The following is a 24,246-nucleotide window of genomic DNA, read 5'->3' as shown; positions in this document are numbered from 1 at the left end:
AAAAATTATTGGCTTAATTGCATTTTTTTTCCTTTGTAACTTGATTGAGTAGTTGAGTATGAACATTGTAATGTCAAAGAAAATTGGACATGTCAGGTAGATTGCTCTTCCATAAAATGCTGATAATATGAATTCCTACTTGGTAGAAGTGGTTATAAAGATTGCATTCCATATTTTTTTCTCTTTTTTCATTCTTTTAAGGGAGTAGTGCTGGGCATTGAACCTATGTCCTGGTACATAAAGAAACCAAAGAATATAAAGTGTTCAAGACACTGATACAAAGTAAGCATTCCAGCAATGCAAACTCTCACCAATATAACCTGGATAGCTGTTATACAATAGAAGGTATATATTTACTTTAAGTGAATGGAAAATGAAGCAGGGTGTGCAATCTGAAGTGGGAAGGACCAAACTGAGCTAGAGTGGCAGATTTCATGTAATAACAGAGTATGAAAGATCTCCTGTTCAATAAAAGCCTAAAATCTTTGAAGTGTTCATTAAAACAAATAAAATGAAAAAAAAAATGCACGCCTTTAATCCCAGCACTCGGGAGGCAGAGGCAGGCGGATCTCTGTGAGTTCAAGGCCAGCCTGGACTACCAAGTGAGTTCCAGGAAAGGTGCAAAGCTACACAGAGAAACCCTGTCTCAAAAAAATAAAAATAAAAATAAAATGAGGTAAGCTTTATTAGGCATGAGTGTGTGTGTGTGTGTGTGTGTGTGTGTGTGTGTGTGTGTTTAGATCCAATTATTTGTTACCTAACAAATACTTCTAGCCTACATTTTGCCTTTAAAAGGATTTATTTTACTTTTAATTAAGCATATGTGGGGGAGGAGGTATGTGCACAAGGGCAGTTTTCACTGATGCCAGAAGAGGAAGTCCTTGCATCTCTTGTTGCTGGAGACAGGTGGGTGAGCTACCTGATGTTAGTGCTAGGAATCTAACCTGGGTCTTCCACTAGAGCAGTATGTGTTCTAAACCACTGAGGCATCTGTCCAGCCTTTTGCTTTATTCCATCCAATGGTTGCTGCTAATGAAAAGTGCAACAGAACTCATTCTATAGACCAGGCTGGGCTAGAAACTCACAGAGATCCACCTGCTTCTGCCTCCTGAGTGCTGGGATTAGAGACCCTGTGTCCAAAAAAAAAAAAAGAAAGGAAGGAGACCCAATAAATACACTATGTCCATTTTCTCCTTTTGCTCACATCAGTGGAGACCCATTTTCCCCATTCTCGGTGTGCCATTTCCTGGGAACAGAGCCCGTCTACTACAACAGCCTCGGCTTCTCCCCAAGCGTCACCATGTCACAAGTATTTGTTACGAGTATTCTTAACACCTTCTCCAACCTTTCAATCCGAGAGGACACAATCACGCTCGCTAACCCTGATCCAGCTATGTGACTGGATTTTTAAGACTATCTAATCTTTGCATTGAGGTTAGGGTTTCCCTCAACTCTCATTATAAGCTACGGCCTTTATTCAGTCTTTAAAAAACCAATTCTATGTGTGTTTACATGTGTGTGAACTCGTGTGAGCACATGTGCATGTGTCCCTTAGTCTCTATCAGTCATGAAGTCTGATTTTGAGCTTTCACTTACCATTCTGTTTTATCATTTTTCTCCTTTTGTTCAGAACTCAAGTAAGAAGAAAGGCAGTATTAATGAGCCCCCATATAACTCTCAATTAGTCATTAAAATATATATAAAGTTGCACTGTGTAGGGTACTGAAGATATGACAAAGAATGAAAGATGGGCCTTGCCATCTTTGACAGTTGGCCATACAAAACTACTTTCAGAAATTAGATCTCCAAAACAGAAGTCATTAGTAATCTCAGATTGAAAACCCAGTATTAGGAATAATATACAACAGGTCTATCTATTACATTGTGTGAATTAATATTTTTATTTGTCATGACAAACATCTATTCCTTTGGCGGCCAGAACTCTCAATGATATGGTTACACTCAACTTCAGTAATAGATACCACTTATATCTTATGTTATCTGAGAATTCAAAGACCAACTTGAAGATGGTGATAAAAAAAACACTAAAAATAATTTTTAAAATGTCTATGGTGGTTTGAATGAGAATGGCCTCCATAAGCTCCTATATTTGAATGTTGGGTTCTGAGGTTTTGGAACCCTTTGGGAAATATTAAGAGGTGTGGCCTTGTTGGAGGAGGAGTGTCACTGAGGTGTAGGTTTTGAGGTTTCAAAAGCCCACACAGGCCCAGTCTCTTCCCCTCCCTCCCTTCCTTCCCCTCCTCCTCTCTACCTTGGCTTACCCATCAGATGTAGGCTCTCACTACTGCTCCAGGACTATGCCTGTTTGCCCGCCACTTTCCTCCCCACCAGGATGGTCATGAACTCACCCCCTGAAACTGTAAGCAAGCCCCCAAACAAATGATTTCTTTTCTAAGTTGCCTTGGTCATGGAGTTTCTTCACACCAATAGAAAAATAACTAAGTGTATGCCCAAAGTGTGAATCGACCGATCTTCATCTGGGCCTACCTCAGGAGCAGTCTGGTTAAGCAAGGATATCTTATTTCCCAGTCAACAACAGGTTAAACAGAGAATGTGGGAAATGGGAGTGTTAGAAACTGGAAAAGGCTAGAGACAGAGCAAGTGGTAAAACAAAATAACAAACAAAGAAACTCCTTGGGCCTGATTATTACACATCATGAGAACAGGATGTGGGCCTAGTTTTCTAATCTACACCCCGAGTGCTTCTCATCCCACTACCACACAGTGAACACTCCATGAACAATGGGTAAACAATGGGGTGTTGAATAAACTAGTATTCTGCGGCTATAGTTTTTTAGAGTACAAGTTCTAAACGCTTTAATAAGCCCTGTTGGTAAATCGAGACAAATAAAAACATTGGGTTCTTAGCAACAATAGTAATCCTACAAAGAAAAAGAAGTATTCAGAATGATCAGTTTGTAATGTCAGAAAGAAGTATGACATTCAAAATTCAACAATAAAAAGAATGCAAGTATTATGAGAACTATCCCATTACCTAATTACACTGGATGAACACATTCTCCGTATACAAATTTGGTAATAGAGAAAAGTACCCCCAATCATTACTCATTCTCAGACCAGACTAGGGATTTGTGACAATAACTTACTAGAAGCCCTATAAGCACACTAATTCAAAATGGAAATATATATAAGGACAGCAACACTAATTTTACTACATACAAACTAAATCTACTTCCACAAAATAGTATCTCAAAATAGACAGAAAAGAACTCACACATTCAGTTCACTATAAACAGCATTCTGAAGTTTCTTCTCCCAACCTGTTTTAAGTTAAAACAAAACATTAGTGTCTTAAATATGCAACAGAGTAAAATTTTTTAAACTTATAAAATGTATTTATTTTACTTCATGTGTGTGTGTGTGTGTGTGCCTGAATGTACATATGTGCACCAAAATTCATGCATGAGCCTGCAAATGTCAGAAGAGGGCATCAGATCCTCTGGAAGTAGAATTCCAGGTTGTTGTGGGCTGCCATGTGTGGGCTGGGAACTGAACCAGCATCCTCTGCAAGAGCAGTCAGTATTCTTAACTGCTGAGCTATCTCTCTAGCCCCAGCTTACAAAAGTGTTGGCATCATGGTTATTTGTGAAAGAATTTTGTCAACCATTAACTGCTATGGAAGTAAAACTACTGAGTCATTTTTTCAAGTTAAGAGGAACGCCTTCCTCTGTCAACCTGCTAAATGAACACCAGTGGCTTTGAACTGATGCTGTGATGGATGTGTCGGGAAGAAGGACAAGAATCTGGTACGTGCCAGAAACAGAACAAAGAAGCAGTTACAGATAACTAGTCATCAAACTGCTGGCCAGCCAAGGCAGAATGAACATTCTGAGGCGCTGCCACTTAGTCTCTCAGCTCCCACATTCCCACATGCAAGGGTTGACGCCAGGTCAACCCTTCTGTCCAAAAACTAAAGATAATGTAGAAGGAGAAGAGCCTCAGCAGGAAGTAAAAAGACAACAACTAAGTAAGGATATATTCACCACACTCGGGACATACTTTGAGTTGGAAGCAAAGCAGTCATTTCTACAGTGTCCTTGAGTATTTGCACAATTTTATCAAAATGTGAACTCTAATCCTCTCCAAACAGAAGCCCATCAGCCAAGTTATATCAGTTTTGAGGAAGAAGTTGAAAGTCTGTGGATGCTTAAAGAGAGGGGGGCTTTACGAACCTGATATTTTAAAGAATTCCTTAATATCTTCTTTGAGTGACTCAAGTCTGATCTCGGGTCTCTGAAGGCAGGCCTAGATTTTTGGGAAAGAAGGCAAAGAGAAAAGAGAAGTGGAAAGTCACCAGGCATTTGAGTTCATATGCAACGCTAACGTATGTGTAGAAGGAAACACCAGATGTCTTCACATGCACTGGAGGGTAACGCACCTTAGACACATCCAGACTGGCTCACCATGGAGAAGGTCTCACTCACTCCTCTCATGATAGCACACCAATCTACACAAAGCACACGGGTGTGCAGCTTACACACACTTAGCATGTTTACCTAAAGTCCCAAGTAGAAATATGCTCAGATTTCAGCAATCTCTTCTCATATTAGACCCCAAATCCATGGTACCCACACCTAGACACCAAAGCACCAGCTCTCTCAATGTAAGTGAGTGCAGTTTGGATGTCTGTTCAATGTACCCATGTGTCATGCCCGTTTATAAAAAACACATAAAAGTCCGAATTTATTAGTGTTTGTTACTAAGGTCTCTTTCATCTTCAGATGGATGCTTTGTATTCCACACTGCAGTTTTTGCCATAGTGTATTTTTTCCTACCTGTGATAGAATTGATCACCCTCAAGGTGTTGGGGTTTCATGACTTAGCTGTCTAGGAATACTTAGAAGCACAGTTCTTAACAAGACATTTCCGTTACTTCATGGTATTTTATGCTCACTTCAAACCTACTAACACAAATCTTGCTCTCATTCTCATGTACCTTGCTCTTTTCCTAAAACTTTAAATATTCTTTGTGGAAACGGCCACCCATCTCATCGTCCAGGTCAAAACGTTCAAATCTAGTTATTCTCAACTGTACCCTAACCCGTCATGGCTCAAGCTCTTGCTGAAAGAGGAGGCTGGTAGCCGTGAACAGTGTGTAAGACTTATTTTTATTATCTGTAATTTTGCAGATATATGTCTTTATCTGTGCAGGAGTATGAGTACATAAGTACAGGTGCCTGGCGAAGACATAGGCATCGGATCTCCCTGGAGCTGGAATTATAGGAAGTTGTGAGCTGCCCAACATGGATGCTGGGACCAAGCGGGTTCTCTCAAGTACTGTGTACACTCTTAACTACTGAATCATCTCTCTTGTTTAAAGCTTTTTTTTTTTTAAATCTTATTTATTATCAGATAAAAAAAACAGACCAACTAATAACAAAACCAAAATTCCAGGGAAAACATGTATAGCAAAACTAGGTGGTATCTATCATAAATCCAAAATACAACTGGCTGTGACCACTTAACAGCCAGGAGACCTATATAGTGTCAGCACCCATGTGGGGAAAAGCCAAAGATCAGGAGTACCTGACATGTGTGGGAAAACACAACCCTCAAATAGCCAATAAATATGCTCTGGAACATTTAATGAGTCAACCATAGAGCAGAACCTAAAACCTGGTGGGGCTGGTCTACTCCAGTGTGAGACATGAAGACACTAGAGCAGTCCAACCAATCAGGGCTCCCTTTTCTAATAAGAACACACTAGAGCGAAAACATGGATAGAGTCACCCAACTGTGGGTGATGGGGAAATAACCCATTTACCTTGAAAACTGGTAAATAAAGAAAACACATTTATCCTGTCTTTCTAATAAGAATTGTACAACTGAGAAACCAAACCATAAAGGGGAAATGTTTGTTTAGTAAGTATTGCAGCTTAAGGGCTGGAGAGAGAGCTCGGCAGGTAACGCCACTTGCTGTTCTTACAAAGGACCCAAGTTCAGTTACCAGCACCCACATGGCCGCTCACAACTGCCCATAACCCCAGTTGGAGGGGTTCCAAAGCCCTCTAGCCTCCATGACACCAGGCATATATGTGGTGTGTGAATATACATTTCAGTAACACACACACATAAAAAAATTAAAGCATTGTAGCTAATAACTAAAACAGATCTGGTTAAACCATCACATTTGCAACCCCAGTGAATTGCTGACTCTAGGCCTTGAGCAGACACAGCTATTAACTCTGCAGAAGAGACACCTAGACAGTATGTGCCACTCATGAAAGAACACTCTGCTTCCAACAGCTGTGCCAAAAGGATGGCACCTGTGCTGCAAACGTAATAATATGAAGTAGGATGTTAGCTGATTATGACAAGCTAATACCTGGAAGAAGCCAAGGGCCTTCCAGAGGTCAAGCCAAGGCTCAAGGAGTCTTGGTGATATTAACTCTTGAATATTAGCCATTTTGCTGCAATGACATTTCTTGCGTGCTATCGTAGCTTTTTCATTAGGTTCCTTTTCTAAGAACAGTGTGTTGATCATCCATTGGGCCCAATTTCCCCTCTACTAATGGAATATTTAGATAACCTTCTGTGCAGAAATTCAGCCAAGATCCCTAATTTCAGGCCTTTCTATAATTATCGTCATTTGCAGCATCCAGCCAGGACCATCCCCAGATGGATGAAAGTATCTTATCTGAGATACTTCACAGATTCTCTAAGAACAGACTTTAGCATCCAGACTATCTGCTTGAGAAGACCTGGCAGATGTGCTAATTAAGCTTAACTTTCTCCTTTTCAAAGTCTTATCTCTAGTTTTAGTTCCATTCTTAACAATTAACTCAGAACTAAAGGGTTCCTACTTACAGGTACATTTCTCTGTGATGGAAGTTGCCTAGCCAAATCTAGTGACCGAGCACACTTCCCCTGCCCTGCCAGAAATGGCAGGAGCAGAAATAGCTTGGAAAGATAAGGGCCAAAGGGAGTTTTATTTTCAGAGCAAGGATGGAGAAGAAAAAAGAGAATGGAAGAACTAGATGGGTAAGAACTGGAGGGGAATGAACTGAGATGGACTAGATTGGAAGAGAACTAGTTAGAGAAGAACTAGATTGGAGGTCTAGGAGAACTAGAAAGGTGAGATGGAAGATGGGGAGGAACGAGATGAGAAAGACCAAGATGGGGGCAGAACTAAGATAAAGGAGTCAAGACAGTCTTAGAGGGAACAGCAGAAAGATGTAGAGAGAATCAGGCAAGAAAGGAGCTAAGTGTGAGAGCAGAAAAGAAGCTGTGTAGAGGGAGAACTGACTACAAGGAATAAAATGTATGGACTAAAGAGTTTCGTGTATATAGATTCATCCACCATCCTTCAGATTAGACTTCTCAGCTGGTTGATAGATTCTTCCACAGACCCTGGGAGAGGGCTATCGAGGAGCTGGACCCCAACAGTCCTCAATACACCTGAGTCTGATGAAGCCTGGGGTCCATCTGCCAATCAAGAGAACATACAGAGGACAGAGCATGGTAAGCTGCACTATGAGTTTACAGTCAGTAAGGTGCAGGCTATGAGAAATGCTAAGATCAGCCCTTTAGCTAAGGAAGCGTCCTTGAAAAGGAGGAAGAGGCTGGAAAGAAGATTCGGTGAATGAAGTGCTTACTGTGAGAATGTGAGGAGCAGACATGGGAGCCCAGCACTCACAGAAATGCTACGCAGATATGGTGGCCTGCTCGTACTTCCAGGACTAGAGAGACAGTGACAGGGATCTCGGAGCAAGCTAGCTCACCAGAGTAGTCAAGTTAGCAAGAGCTTGGTTTGTGTGAGAAACCCTGTTCAGTATATACAGTGCAGAAAGCTGGGGAAGACGCCCAGCATCAATCTGAGGCATCCACATACATGCAAACACATGTGTACATGTACCTAAGCACACACACGAGCATAAACACACATGACTATGTCTACACCTACACACACATACCACAAAGATAAATATGCAAACCTAAATTAAAAAGACTAGAAGGCATTCGTTTTTTGAGTTGGCGAGAATAAGCTATACCAAGAGATATACATATACAGGAAGTTGATCACCATAAACATCAGGTGGCTGGGAAGAACTGGTCTGCAGTTCTAATGAGGCCAGCGGAGGGTCTGGCTGTGACAGTCTGACCTGCTTCCATGGTAGGTGATAGTCATTCACCTTGAATAATGCATTACAGACTTGTCACTTGTTTGTATGAGAAAGCTTCAAAAATGAAAGAAAAGAAACATATCTTCCCAAACACCCCGTTTCTCCACCTAAAGTCTCACCTTTAGTCTAGTTTTTTTTTTTTTTTCTTTTAAAATTTACACAGGGAGAGGGTGTCAGATCCTCCAGAACTGGAGTTACAGACAGTGGTGAGTACTGGACATGGGTGCTGGGAACCAAACTCAGGTCCTCTGTAGGAATAAGTGCTCTTAACCACTGTGCTGTCGCCACAGCCCCTGGCCTCATCTTTTACCTGAATAACTACAATAGTTTCTGAACTTGGCATGTTGTTATCTTACTTAGATGGCACTCCTCATCTGGCATGCCCAAGCTCCTGTACTTTTTCTTCTTTCTTAGCATCTACTAGCTCCTAGCCTATGCTCAATCGATTCATTTACTATGTTTATTGGCAAAGCATATGTCTCACTGTTTAATGGCCAGCTCCACTAGGGTAGCTATCTTTGAGCCTAAACTAGTTACTTTCATAAAGTGGATACACAATGTATGCTCATTGAATGAATGAATGGACCAACATCTCCTTTTCCAATCTGCTCTCTAATGCTTTCTTCCTAACAGAAGTCTGTCCTGGCTGTGGCTCTGCAGACATACAAAGGAGCCAGAAATTTTCCACAGGCATACATAGTCCTTTGCAATGTAAATCTACTTTATCCTACAGATCTGCTGCTGCTGCTGCTTGACCAAGCTAAAGATGCTCTCAATTTCTCATCATGGTAGTCACTAGTCATAGGAAATTACATCCAGTGATCCCACAGCTGGAAATCCCTTGAGGGCTCCAAGCTTCTGTTCATGTCATTTCCTTAGGAAAAAAATGCTCCCTCATCACAAATCCATAGTAGCTTCCAAAGCCTCCTCCCCAGCTCCCCTAACACAGACAGGACACCATGTCCTCGGTGACAGCACGGAGGCTATACTGGAGCACTCATCTCACTTACTTATCTTTCTGACTAGATTATCTACTGAAGGACAAGGGCCAGGTCTCCACTGTTACATCCTACATATTACCCTGGCATTAATCACTGCTTGACAAAATTACATTGACCAAACCATGTTCTTTCGTTTTTAGTCAATTTTATCCCAAAATAAATAAGGAACTTCATAAAATTATTTTTAACTGAGCAGAATAATTTCCAGTCCATTATTCCCAGGAGTATTTTAAAAGCTGTAAAACCTCCGGCTCATTATTCACAATGGCCAAGGCAAATGGAAATTTAACTTCTCCTGTCTGTCTTTCCCATCTCTGGCTTGTATTTAGAAATGATTCATAGAGTACCATTTAAAGAATTTGAAGAGAAAAGGCTTGTTATTCTTTCTAAACATTTTCACTATTTCAGTGGTGCTGGACCTCCCTGATGGACTTTTTATACTAAACACAAGCCTGTAGAGAGAGGGAAGCCTGAGTGGGTGGGAGTCCTGAGTGAATATGTACTGCTGAGCTGGGCACAGCTGGGTCAGAGACTCCAGAGCCTCAGGTCCATGGAGGAATGGCAAAGCCTTCCCTTCTGGTCCATGTGTGGATGGTGACAGTGTAGAAAATATCTACCATAGCATTCCCCTGAGATACTGACTGAAGACTACTTCCCCACAAGATTAGATAAATCTGTCTCCTTGGTTCAGCTATATACCATACACCCTGCCTCCTAGATTTCCTGTATGCAATAACTCATCTCTCTAGTCAACTCTATTATAATAAGCATACTGAGCTTGGGGTGAGGAGGGGCAGGCACAGGGCCTGAGGTTTCTCTAGCAGCAAGTCCAATCCACTGGGTCACAGTTTTCTGCCCATGTGTCTGTCTGTCTGTCTGTCTGTCTTTTCTTCATCTCCTCGCTGCCCCAGTGAGGTCCATTCCCAGAGCCCTGCTGGACATGGGACAAACCAAACTCACTAGCCATTCAAGTTAATTATTAAAATCTTTAGAAAATGGAGACCTGAAGCAGGACAGGGTAGGTGAGGATGTAGCTAAGTGGTAGAGGGTGGCCTAGCAGGCTCAAAGGTCTGGGTCTGAGCCCAGGACCACAGCCACAGCCACCACGCAAACCAAGACACAGAACAGGGCAGTAACTCAGCATCACATGCTACTGTGACATAGTTCTGATGCATGATTCAGTAGCATGAGCCTCTCTGAAAACTCCCTCGAAACACTCTTGGGAATCCGGCTGTATAAACCACATTGAAGGCAGCTTTACTACACATTGAGAAGGAGCCTTTTCTCACAAACACTCAATCAGTGTTTAAAAGGCGCAGCTTCTCTCTGATACAGTTCCAGTATCTTATTGCTATATTTTGTTCTGATCACTCAACATGGACAATACTTCTGATTCACAGAGAAGTATTTGTATTACTAATTTCCTAGCAACCTAACCACACTCCCAAATTAAAGCAATGCAGGAAATTGACAGAGAAGTAGTTAGAAATTTTTAGGATAAATCCAAAATTCCCTTATCACTAACACAGAAATTAGACTAGGGCTTCTGACCCACCTGCCCAAGTGTGTGTGCATAGTATTCCTTCTGCTTGGTGTGGGGCAGCCCAGCAGCAGGCTGCAGTAGCAGCCCCATGAGCATGCGCACGGTGTTCCCCTAACAACCCTGCCTTTCACAACAGCTACAGCTGCATGCATCCTCACTTTCCACAGTACGTCAGACACAACACGTGCAAATGCAGACGTCTGCAGGAGCCATGCGGACCATGCACTAAACGACTTTTTTGGTGCTTAATGAGTTGGAGAAGTTATTTTAAAAGTTGTTAAGCCGGGCAGTGGTGACGCACACCTTTAATCCCAGCACTTGGGAGGCAGAGCCAGGCGGATCTCTGTGAGTTCAAGGCCAGCCTGGCTACAGAGTGAGTTCCAGGAAAGGCGCAAAGCTACACAGAGAAACCCTGTCTCAGAAAAAAAAAAAAAAAAAAAAAAAAAAAAAAAAGTTGTTAAATTGCCTGTTTTTAAGCTTGGATATAATAGAGCACAGTTTAAAAAGCACTTAGGATGGCATGCGCATGGGTTTGGCACCAGAGAGCTGAAATTATCTCCCAGACTTACTTAGTAATTTGATTAAGCCATTTAACATCTCTGCATTTGTTTCATTATTTAACAGAGAGAACAAAACTAAGTTATTATGGTAATCAAGAGAAAAATTATCAAAGTAATTTTTAGGCTATGTAGTCCAATATAAAGTGGTGTTATAAAATAAGGTGTGCCCAGATGGTAATAGCCTGGATATCTGTAACAGATTTTCATGGAAGAAGATAGGAGTCTTGGAGAGAGATGTTTTTAAAAGATCTACAAGCAGAACTTTAACCTTCTTTAAACCCAATGCCTCTAGCTCACAAGAACTGAACATGCTCCTCTAGCAAGACAGTGAGTGGGTAGAAACTCGGGGTTCTGAGCCTGTGCTCACTCTCCATCCTTTCATGCTGATGGTGACATCACCCTTCTGCGTGTCAAAAACATGATCTTCCTCTTCCCAATGCACAGGTGTGCAGACACACTTGGTCTCTCTCTCTCTCTCTCTCTCTCTCTCACACACACACACACACACACACACACACACACACACACACACACACACACACACAGTTTCCATTCCCACTCCAGCAGTCCTAAATTCAAAGCCTTGGCTATGAACAATCTAACATCTCTGATCTCGGTGAGTAGAGGAAACTGGAGAAGGGAAACAGCAGCTGGGTCGGGGAGGGAGGCTGAGGCCACAGGCTCCGGAAGGGAGAGCAGGGCACACAGCAGGGTTCACCAAAAGTGCTCTGTGAGCCTCTGCTGGATGGGCCCCATAACCTCCACTTCTTACTACACTTACATACCAATGCTGGACTCCAGGAAGCCATCGATGCCTGAAAATCATGGAAATTTAGGATTAGAAGGGACCATAAGGAGCTCTGCTGGGCCACTAAGCACTTAAGACCCCTGCAATCTGCAAGTGGTGATCTGCCTGAGAAATCCAACGTGGAAGCTGAACCAGCTTTCCAGCTTAGAAATGGTTTACATCCCTACCCTAGCAACATCCTACCTTGCCTTACATTACTGCTCTGAATTATTGTCATGAGATAAAATGCACTAACCTAACATGAGCCACCACTCACCCCTCCACCCTCAGGCCACAGTAGGTTTGATCCCTTTTGGTGAGAGAGAGGCCTTTAATCAGAGCTATCATGCCTTCTCTGAATTTGCTTTCCTCACGGCCACATCTGTGCCAAGCTCTCTCATGTCATAGCGATGACGTTCTCTAAGTAACTCTCCCCTGGCCCGTCTGCCACTGCTGTGGCTTCCTAACTGACCTGGTTCACTTGTTCCTCCAGATCACTTATTCTCAACCTTTCCGGTTCAGGCTCCCCATTCTCTTAAAATCAAGGACTCTGGGAGGCTTTACACAGATTATACATATTGGTACACCATTTGATTAAAGTAAAAACAATTAAAAATAATTATTAGTATGGTGATTAAAAATGAAGCGCATGATTACTGTGTGATTTGGGAATTCTCCGTCTGGCTACATACCCAAAGAATGCAAAGCAGGACTCAAACAGATACTTGACACCAGTACTGTTCTCAACAGCCCAAAGGTGGAAAGAGCCCAAATAACTATCTATAGATAAGGAACAGATACACAGAAAACTATTCTTCCTTTTAAAAGTAACTTCTGAAGCATGCCATGTAGTATGGATGAACTTGAAGACATCATGCTACATGAAAGGGACATACATAAGAAAACAAAAGCAAATACGATGATTTGCTTTTGCCCAGAACAGTCAGCCGAAACAGAAAGGGGCATGTGGTGACCAGGATGGGGAGAGGTTGGGGAGTCAGTATTTAACAGCACACAGCTTCAGTCGGGATGATGTTCAACAGTCTAGTGTGTTTAATAGTGCAAATGTACTTAATGCCAAAGGACTGCACACCAAAGGGACAGAAGTAAACTTTATGCATATCTGATCACAATAAAGAATAGCCTGATTCATTTTAAAATAATCATCATAACTCATTACATATTAGACTAAATATTTAAAGTAGCTGAATTTTCAGAAACAAATGTGAATTCAAACATCAATGAGAAGCATTATGTAATCTTTCAATGTATGAATCAGTAGATGGAAACCATCACATCCTTGAAATGTCCATGGCAGTTAGTCTACGGCACTTGCTGTTTTGTCTGATGTATATGGAGCACACATATGTGTAACTGGAAATGGAGTCGACTTTTATTATCCTTGTCAGACAGTTCAAGATGTTCTTTTAAGAATACACCAAAATCTGCTAAGTAGTGGTTTTTGAAAGATTGACTGTGATGTGGACTCTGACATCAATAAACTCTCCAGTCTCTAACACTTAAAAATGCAATGGTCAGCCTTGAACTTGAGTCTGTTCCCTACATATGACTCTGTAACAGCATGCATGGTCAAATACTGTTTAACTAAGTCAAGTGATTGACACAAAGAACTGAACAACATCAAAAAGTAATATTCATTAATGTCACCACCAATACCACCCACAAATAGTTTTTAGATATTGGCAAGCCATTAAATTCACAGTGGCAGGCACACTTTCCCAATGTCACATTTTTATTCAGAGCTTGAATTTTATCACCACACATAATGGCTTTCTTTTAAGGGACATGTTAACTTCATTCATTTTTTGATAAAGTATCTTCCAAATACTTTTAAATAGTAACATGAATACTATGATAACAACACACATGAGTAAATATGGATTATAATAGCTTTTGACAGTTGCTCAACTGTTTCACTTTTGAAAAATCAATTCCATTTCCTTGTAACTCCTAAGTGGTTTGAAATTATTTTTTCTTTGAGATTATAATTAAATCATTACCCCCTTCCCTTTCCTCCCTGCAAACTTTCCCATACACCTCTCCTTGCTCTTTTTCAAATTCATGGTCTCTTTTTTCATTAACAGCTGTTACATAAATATACATGCATATTATTCCTAAATATAACCTGCTCAGTCTGTATAATGTTACTTGTATGCATGTTTTCAGGGCTGACCACTTGGTACTGGATAATCAGTTGCTGTGCTCCTCCCTGGGGAAGACTGTTTCTCTAGCTCTCAGCATTCCTTGGTTGCCTGTAGTTCTTTATGTAGGGTTGAAACCTCCTGGGATCAGTTTGTGCTCTGTTTGTGGAATCACAGATGGTTCCGTAGAATGTAAGAAGTAAAAGTAAGTAGAGGAAGAGTCCCATCCACCCCATCTCTCCTGATTAAAGGAGCATGTGTGTGCTCTGAAAACAATCCTGTGCCTTCCCCCTCCTGAAAATACTTCAAGCCCTTCATGCCCTGTATAGTTAACAACAATAATAATAGCAGTAATTGATACTCATTCATGAACTTCAAACTCTCCAAAACACTAGTCCCACCCAACCTAGATACCTTTACCTATCCAGAAAGTTCCTGCACTTGGCCTTCTCATTGCCTCATCACCAGTAACTGGGTTTCTTCTCCCCCCCCCCCCCCCACTGAGTGCTACACAAGACTTCCTAACGCTGACTCTCAGGCCACTTCTTTTAGGTGCATTTATGTTCCATTTATCTGTATTGCTCTTGCAATAATTAATTGAATCCTTTGTACATGTCAGTTGTTAAGTTTAAAAATAAAAAGAAGATAGCCTCCCTTACTTTTGAAGATCTCACAGCATAATTAAAGACATAAAAACAAAAGTGAGAGATACTATTTAAAAAGATATTACCCTTTCCCATAGTAATTTCCAAACATCCTTGTCATTACCATAATTGTTCTGGACTTCATCTAATTCCTCTCAAGAGCCTACTACCATCACTAATGAGATGCTCAATGAAAACATGTTGAATTGAGTATCTCCATTTCTTCCTAATACTTCTGGTTCCATCTAAAACTGTCGGGCAGACTCATTGCTGTAATCCTAGAAGTCCCAGTGGACACCCTGTAGCCAGGAGTAAGCGTTAATTTCAGATTGGAAGGTCCGGCGCCCAGAATGCTGACTGTGCCTTACACTCTACATGTGCTGTATAATTCCAGCCTGACTCCGGTTTCTGTCACCTGAAGATGGATCCTCCCTTGGCCACCTTCTGCTGACATGCCCAAGCTGACCCATTTTTCTGCCTACACTCTCTTCCTTCATTCTCACCATTACGTCTTATTCTCTTTCATAGAATCATTCTCAGGTCACCTTCTGTGACCAATTTTCTCCCTTCGCCCTTTCAGCTTGTTCTTACTAATTCAGGAATCCTACGAGACATTTTTTAAACAATTCAGTGATGACATAAACCACAAAATGTACACAAAATGAACAAGCCAAATTCACATTGTAATATATATCTTGTATTTTAGGCATAAATTCCATACAGGCAAGAGCTCTTGGAATTCTGTATGACACCATTCATTTCTTTACTATCCTACCTTATAGAATTAAAGATACAACAAAAGACAACGTAAAATGGATAAGGAGGACATCACTTCCTGGTTCAGGACAACTATGGGACCCTGAGTTTCTAATTTGTATATCAACTCTTAACAGTCCAATCCAGATCTTCCCCAGATATATGCTAAATAGTACCTAAAAATATACCATACTATGCATACTGCTCTTCTGCAGGATCCAAGTTTAGTTCCCAGCACTGACATCAGGCTGGTTACAACACCTATGATTCCAGCTCCAGAGAGATCGAGATACCTCTAACCTCATGGGCAGCTGCATTCACAGGCACTCACACACACACAGACTCACACACACCAGATCGAGATACCTCTAACCTCATGGGCAGCTACATTCACAGGCATACATACACACACACACACACACACACACACACACACACACACACACAAAATTTTAAAATAACTTTTAAAAATATTTTTTAAAAGATAGAATTATTTTGCTCTAGTCATGGCCCAGACCTTTCATACTAATACAAATTCTATATATCTGAGATATAATTTCATAAGTTTTTTTTCCTAGTATTAAGATGTTCTGGGGTTCTAGACATGATAGTACCTATTACATATTCCTCTCTCCAAAGTCTATCTTGTTTCAGGGCCCTTCCTGTTATAATTCTACTATTTATAATTAAAAATTGAATCACGTAGATCTCATCCATTTCTCCATCATAGGCTGATCCCCGTGTCTTTCTTGGGGTCCTGTTTTCCAGGTAGCCTCCCTGGTGATGTGAGTAGCACTCCAGTCATCCTTGTTCCACCTCTAGTATCCTCCTATGAGTGAGTACATACCATGTTTGTCTTTCTGAGTCTGGGTTACCTCACTCAGGATGATTTTTTCTAGATCCATCCATTTGCCTGCAAACCTCATTATGTGACTGGACCTGCCTGGACTGAGTCTACTGGGTTGATCTCAGTCCTCGGGGGAGGCTTTGCCCTGGAGGATGTGGGAATGGGGGTGGACTGGGAGGAAGGGGAGAGGGGCGGGAGGGGGGAGAACAAGGGAATCCGTGGCTGATATGTAGAACTGAATTGTATTATAAAATAAAATAAAAAAAAAAATTGAATCACAAGACATATTAAATGCTTAATAGAATAAAAATAACATTCCAGGGCTTCATATAACATCCATTTTAATCACAATAAAATAAAGCAACAATACTGATGTTTCGCTGGACATCAGTTTGGAATGGGACTGTCACCCAGTGTTTAGGAAATGAAGGAGAAAACTCCATCCTAAGATTAGACTAACTTCAAGACAGCTACTTGGGAATATTCAGAAAACAAAAAATATAACCAGTTTACTATATAGGAGGATATATTTAAACACAATTGGTGGCTAATTATATATACTAAAGACAACATTAGATTGCAAGGAGAAAAATCTAAAAATCTATATTTAGCTTTGAAACATCTATGCAAATATATTTTTCTATGTAAGTTGCTCTACCAATTTCTGTGAACACCTAAATAGAAAACTTGAGGCAGTACAGGAGCTGGGCCAGAGGAAAATATGCTAATTAAATGTAAAAGACACATAGGATCCCGTCAGCTATTCAAAAGTACTTTAGCAAAGCTAACTAAAGGAATAAATAGGTCAGTGTTTCAAGGGTGAAAGGCAAAGTACTATATGAACACTGAGACAATGAAGGACACTGGAGGAAAAAATGCTGTTTCATTCACACCTTAAAAAAAAGCCCAGGTTTCCTTTTATAAACCACTTACTAGTAAGTGTGAGATATATATTATCATGTGATATATATATATCAAATGGGATAAATCTGTACAAGGTGGATGGAAAAACTGCTAGCTGGTTAATACTCTTGTCTAGAACAAAAATTAGAGATTCTCTCTCTCTCTCACACACACACACACACACAGAGAGAGAGAGAGAGAGACAGACAGACAGACAGACAGACAGAAACAGAGACAGACAGAGAGACAGAGAGAAGTAGAAAAGCACTGCTGAGTAAAGAGGAGTTAGAGTAACAAGAAACCCTCCTGGGAGGGGAGAGTAACTGGCTACACTTCCTCTGGATGGTAAGCCTATTGGGAAAGACATGGGCTTGAGGATCAAGGACCAGGCCAGCACAAAGCCTCATGAAGAACTGCCAAAGACCACAAAGAAATAAGTAGGGACTTTGCAAGTATGAAGTATCCTCAAGAACTGGGACTCGGGGGTAGAAGGCTAAAAACCTAAACACAAAAAAAGCACTGAGGAAGTATTTCAGCAGTCTAAAAAAAAAAGATTAAAGTTTTAGAGCCCAATGTAAAGGACTCACAGAATATATCAAGTCCTTTGTTGAAAACCTGAGAGACCCAGGAAAGAACCAAGGGCAAGGTGATCTTGAGAAAACTCAGCCTTGACTCAACACATTCCAAAATGGCATTAAAGTGAGTAATTAGTCCCAAGACTGACTCGTGGGGCAAGGTGACAATGATGTTGTCATTTGAGGTTATATTTTAATTTGTACAGAATGCAAAGCTTTCAGTAAAGGCATGCTGCTGTCTGACTGACATCCCACAAACAGAAGCAAGAGGAAAAAGATTACAAAGAGCTCCATGAGTAATCTAGGTAAATGGAGAGGGACTGTTACAATATGAAGACACAGCACCTAACATCACACATTTATGAAAAAATGATTTAAAAAATCCAGGAAAATAGACTCAGAACTCGCTTCCGTAAACAATAATCACCTGAAAGGGCTGGCAACAAAGCTCAGCGGTTAAGAGCACTTGCTGATCTTCCAGAGACCTGTCTAGTTCCCTAAACCTAGTCCCAATGGCTCACAGTGCCCTGTAACTCCAGCTCCAGGGGACCTCATGTCTTCTTCTGACCTGTACCTGCACACACACTTATGGCAGACACACACACACACACACACACACGCACGCACGCACGCACGCACGCACACACGCACGCACGCACGCACGCACGCACGCACACACATATACATCTTTACAAGAGAACCACCTGGAAATTTCACAACTGAAAAATATATGGATAAGAACTCACTGGGTGGATTTATCAGAGATAAGAAACAGCACAACACAGAATGAATGAATTAGAAGGTACAAAGGAAATCTCTAAACTAAACAGGATGAGGGCAGGGGAATTACTAAAAAAACATTAGAGACATAATTAGCCACGAGGCCCTCTGTGGAACCAAGGAACAAGTGGCAGAACAGGCCTTTGAAAGATGCCATTCAGATGATTTTCCAAACTGGTGCTGGGTTTAAACAGGCTCCAGACCCTGTCTTACTTAGGGTTACTAGTGCTGTGAGGACACACCATGAGCAAAAGCAACTTGGGGAGGAAAGGGTTTATTTGGTTCACACTTCCACATCACTGTTCATCACTGGAGGAAGTCAGGACAGGAACTCAAACAGGGTGGATCCTGGAGGCTGAGCTGAAGCAGAGGCCATGAAGGAGTGCTGCTTTCTGGCTTGCTCTCCACGGCTTGCTCAGCCTGCTTTCTCATAGACCCCAGGACCACCAGCGCAGGCGTAACACCACCCACAATGGTGTTACACCCACACCTCCCCCATCAATAACTAATTAGTAAGAAAATGCTCCACAGGCTTGCCTACAGCACGATCTCATGAAGACATTTTCTCAACTGAGGCTCCCTCTTGTGTCAAATTGACATAAGACTAGCCAGCACAGACCCAAACAGAATAAATGATCATCAATAATAATATAAAAACAACAATACCTTACCAATGTGCATCTTAACAAGTCTGCTGAAATCCCCCAAACAGAAAGAAAATGTTAAAAGCCACCAGCTAGAAGCAGGCAACACATATTCAGTGATGACAGAATTCTCAACAGAAGTCAAAAAGGGAAAGACAATGGATAACACCCCAAACACACTGCCAGAAAACCACTGCCAACTTAGAAAGCCGCGTGCAAAAGAAGTATCCTTTAAACTAAAGATAATGAAACATCACCAGACGGATAAAAAACAAGAAATTTAAGACTCAGGGTATAACTCAGTGGCGGAATGCAAGCAAGACTCTGGATCAATCTTAGACCCTAGCCCCCATGCAAAAGCTAGCAATTTGATCTAGAAATGTGTCCCGAAAGAAATGCTATGTCACATAATGAGTCACACATACCAGACATGGGTGACTACAAGTACTGGAAAAAATGTGATAAAATGGGAATTGTCATCCGTTGTTGATGAGAATAAAAACACGCTGTAGCCCCTGGGAAGACCAGATGTCATTTTCTTGCAAATTAACCATAATCTTAGCATGAAACCCATCAATCACTGTCCTTCGGATTGTTGAAAATGTGTGTCTACACCTGCAGCATAAACATGAATTGTCTATAGAAGCTTCATTCATAACAGCCAAAACTTGGAGGAAACCAAGATTTTTGTTCAGCAGTTAAGTATACAAAATGGTGAGTTTACACAGTAAAATATTACTTAGCAGAAGAAAAATTATCAAGTCATGCAAAAGACACTAGGAACTGATGCGTTATTGGTAAGTTCGAGAAGCCAGTGTAAAGACCACATACTGTGTAGGTGTGATGGTATGACATTCTCAAAGGGAAAAATTTAGAGACAGAAAATGATGGTGGTAGATGGAGTCTGGGCATTCAGCACAAGGAAAGGATGAACAGCACAGTGGGGCACATCGAGTCTTACATGATATATATCTCTGAAAGCTCTGGAGCTGTACAGCAAGAAGAATGAGCCCTAGCGTGAACTACAGAGTGCAGTAATAGTCAATCAGTTTTAGCCATCCGTAAGAGCTGCACCACACAGCAGTGGGACAATAAAGGGAGCAACTTGGAAGGTTAGAGCAGTGACTCTATACTTTCTGCTCAACTTTTATATAAACCAGAAGCTACTCTAAAACAAAGTGTGTTGATTTAAAAAATTAACTTCCCAAGCAGAAAACCCTAAACACCGGCTATATTGGAGAACTCTCCCCAGTGTTTAAAAAAACAAAATTTCTTAACACTTGCAGAGCGTAGCAAATGAAAAAGGAGGTAACACTCCCTTACTCAGTTTATGAGGCCAGATTACCTCTATATAAGATGTGACAAACACATTTAAAAATGGTACAGAGATTTTTTTAGCATGACATAGTTATATTCCTTAATACACAAATCAGTGGGTTTGTGTCAACTCCATCTTAGAAAGCCAATGTGAGACAATCTCACGCACAAACTAACAATGAGAAAAGTATATATTATTTATAAAGCCATACATTTTTGCCTTTAAAATCTTACTTGTAACAGAGACATAGCAATAAATAAATGTAACAAAATATATTATACAATAAATGTATGTATAAAGTACGAGACTGCAAAGAACTTTGTATGGCATAAGAAATGGGTAGAAATTTTCACAAAAATTTTACCAAATTTTACAGTATAAATAGAAATTCATTTGACAGAAAACAATAGAAGTAGAAATGGAAAGTAGTTTCTAGATTTAAAAAAAAAAAGAAAAGCAAGTGTAGAGGTGAGAACCCTAGCACTCTGAGTGTTCTACCTTAGCAAAAACCCTAATTGGGATTTATTTATTTATTTATTTATTTATTTATTTATTTATTTATTTATTTATTTATTATTTTAAAATTTCATAAAAATTAACACTGTAGAATTAAAGCCATAGTTTGGCCCCAACACAGGATTAGTGTGTGATTTCAATATCCAATTCTCACCAATAACAGGTCATTTGAAATAAAATCATAACTTTTTCTCTTTTCTTTTCTTTTGGATTTTTGAGACAGGGTTTCTTTGTGTAGCCCTAGCTGTCCTGGAACTCACTCTATAGACCAGGCTGGCCTCGAACTCACAGAGATCCACCTGCCTCTGCCTCCTGAGTGCAGGAATTAAAGGCATGTGCCACCACCACCTGGAAAAATCATAACTTTTCAGACCACTCTGACTCACCCCCAAAGAAAACCTGAAAATGTTAAGAACACAAAACCAACCAGATTCTAAACAAGGTCATCCAAGGACAAACTGGTCTCCAAACTATTGGCAGGGCATGGGAGGAAAAGGGGGGCTGACACACAGGCGGCAATAGCAATCAACTACTAAACATATAGACTGATGTTTTTCACTTTTGTTATATTGGTTTTTAATTATTACATTTCTCTATTTTAATTAAAATCTTTTCAGACCATATATTTTTATCATGTTCCCCACCCCATGCCCCTCAGATTCTCCCCACCTAGCTACCTACCCAATTTTATGTTCTTTTTCTCTCTCAAAAACAAAAACAAAAGATAAAGAAAATCAAAATAAAGTGCCAAAAAATCAATGAGACAAAAAATGCCAAAGTGGAACAGAAAGTCTACCAAAAAAAAGCCATTGAGTTCATTTTGTATTGGCTAACTATTCCTGGGCATGGGGACTGCCCTGGAGCGTGACTGATAGACCCAGTTACAATCTATTGGAAAAAACTGCTTTTCTCTTTGCCAGTGGACACCAACTGGCGATTGGAATTGAAAGTGTATCCACTTTCCCCTCTCAGGGATGGGACTCCATCTGACTTGAACTTGTGCAGGTCCTATGTATGCTACCAGTCTCTGTGAGTTCATATGTGCATTGGTCCTGTTGTGTCTGGAAGACACCATTTTCTTAGAATCACCCATCACTTCTGGCTCTTACAATCTTTCTCTTCCACAAAATCTAAATAATTAACATAATATGAATGCTCTCCATCATGGAGTTAAACTAGACATCAACAAAAGAAAGATATTAGAAGGGTTTCGCAAAATTTGAAAATTAAACAGTGCATTTTCTAGATAACCCATGGATCAAAGATAAAGTCACAGAAAATACATCTTGACATTTCCCATAATTTCTAAACAACCTAAATATCCACCAGGAAAGCACTACAGATAACTAACAATGAGGCTTCCAAACAATGAAATACTATTCAGCAATTAAAATGAACAGAAGTACTGAAATACCAGCAGTATGGGTGGACCCCAAAAGCCTAACACTGACAGAAGCACCCACAAAAGTTTACATCCTGTATGATTCCATTTACACGACATTCTCATATAGTAAAGATCTCCCGGTCATTCTATGTATTCGCCTAGTCTGTTTGAATGTGTTGAATAAATGCTAGATGGGCACGTCAGAAATCCCTGCAGGGACAGTGAAATGCAACAAAGTGACACATTTTTTTTAAAAATGCATATTGGGCCCCAATCCACCCACAAGACAGTAAAAGAGAAGGAAGGCATGCCAGTCAGTGAGCCCAACGCTTAAGAGAATAGGTCCCTTAAATGACTACAAGAATAGATAAAGAAATGAGACGCCTTTGCCATTCTCTAGCCTGAAGAAAGGCATGATGTGCCCCACCCATCTTTAATAAAATACAATCGCCCCACCCCTGGGTCTGAGCAAACCAAGGTGCGGGGCTCAGGGAGGGGTTTAAGACACCAAAAGAGGTGGGGAAGAGCAGACAGCTCTGGCTTGGGTGAAGGCAGTGTGGCAGACAGGACGTCCTGCGGCCCGCCGGTCTCCATAGCTTCCCATCAGCCCCGCTTACCCAGGCCTGCCGTTCCAGCTGAGCGTACAAATTGGAGCCCTTGAGTTTCTGGACTATCTGGGCAATGATAAGAGACAGGTCGGACTCCTCCTGCAACATTTCCCCTGCCCTAGCCCGCCCAGCCGCGGGGACAGCCGCTGGCACGGAAAGAATGCGCTGCAGAGTCCCACTCCCGGCCGCTGACACTTCTCCCGGACCTTTTTTACGCTGGGACTCCTCCAGCGGGCGTTGCCAGGCAACTGCTGGGCCTTGTGTCCGTCCCTTTCTGGTCCCCTCCGCATCTGAAAGGCGTAGCACTTGCGTTCCGAGGACGGAAAGAGCCCAGGGCCGGGAAGTAGATTTCATTTCATTGTTCCTACCCAGGTTGATTGAAAACCCAGAACAAAAGCTTGCTCTTCCGCAGCCACAAAGTTTCGTGTGTGTGTGTGTGTGTGTGTGTGTGTGTGTGTGTGTGTGTGTGTGTGTGTGTGTGTGTGTGTGTTCTGAAATTTAATATATAGACTCAGTCTACCTCTTCAGAACACGCCTGTGAACACAATTGCTGGTAATCCTAACCAAGAACTGTGGACTCTGATACTAACTGTCGCATTTCAACGAGGTGCTTAAATTTCAGAATTCATTTTACACCAGTTGACAGGATGTTTTGATGGTTGGGTGAGATAGGAAACAATGCATGAAGTTGCACTTTTGTTTCCTTTTCTACTGTTTCTAATTCTCTAGAGTCATAACCTAAGACTAGTCTCCTTACAGATAGAAATTAACCAACAAACATAACTAGTACTTTTCTTTTTTAGCATTATTAATTCAAAGATGACTAAGGTATTGTCCTAGTCTTCAAGAAATTTACATCTAGATATCTCCTCTTCCATGTGTTCATTCAGTCTTTTAGTCATGGCTCAACTTTCAGCTTTTCAAACATTTACATACAAGGAACTGTGTGAGCACAAATATTTAATAAAATGCAGTACTTGTCCTCAAGGAACTATATGAAAGACATTTGTAATTAGAAGAACTGATTTAACTAATTGAATGTCAACCCAAAAG

General features: G+C 41.0%; 1 protein-coding gene across 4 annotated transcripts in view; it reads right to left on the bottom strand.

The window, feature by feature from the left end:
- The window catches only part of Tbc1d19 (TBC1 domain family member 19), a 128,670-nt gene extending 105,237 nt beyond the window's left edge, over positions 1–23,433 (bottom strand). Inside the window, exons 1-3 of one of the 4 annotated variants that reach the window (XM_037209034.1) lie at positions 23,203–23,433; positions 4,215–4,287; positions 3,257–3,302 (exon numbers count right to left, since the gene is read on the bottom strand). In XM_037209034.1, the coding sequence (XP_037064929.1) occupies positions 3,257–3,302; positions 4,215–4,287; positions 23,203–23,301 (218 nt within the window). In that variant the 5' untranslated portion in view covers positions 23,302–23,433. The remainder of the gene's footprint in view (positions 1–3,256; positions 3,303–4,214; positions 4,288–23,202) is intronic. The other 3 variants (XM_028865920.2, XM_028865919.2, XM_028865921.2) reach the window with 3 other exon arrangements.
- Positions 23,434–24,246: the final 813 nt, after the last annotated feature.

This window comes from Peromyscus leucopus, chromosome 10 (genome assembly GCF_004664715.2).
Source record: "Peromyscus leucopus breed LL Stock chromosome 10, UCI_PerLeu_2.1, whole genome shotgun sequence".
NCBI classification, from domain to species: Eukaryota; Metazoa; Chordata; class Mammalia; order Rodentia; family Cricetidae; genus Peromyscus; species Peromyscus leucopus.
Note: the sequence above shows the minus strand (reverse complement) of the source record. Positions and strands in the feature narration are given on the sequence as shown.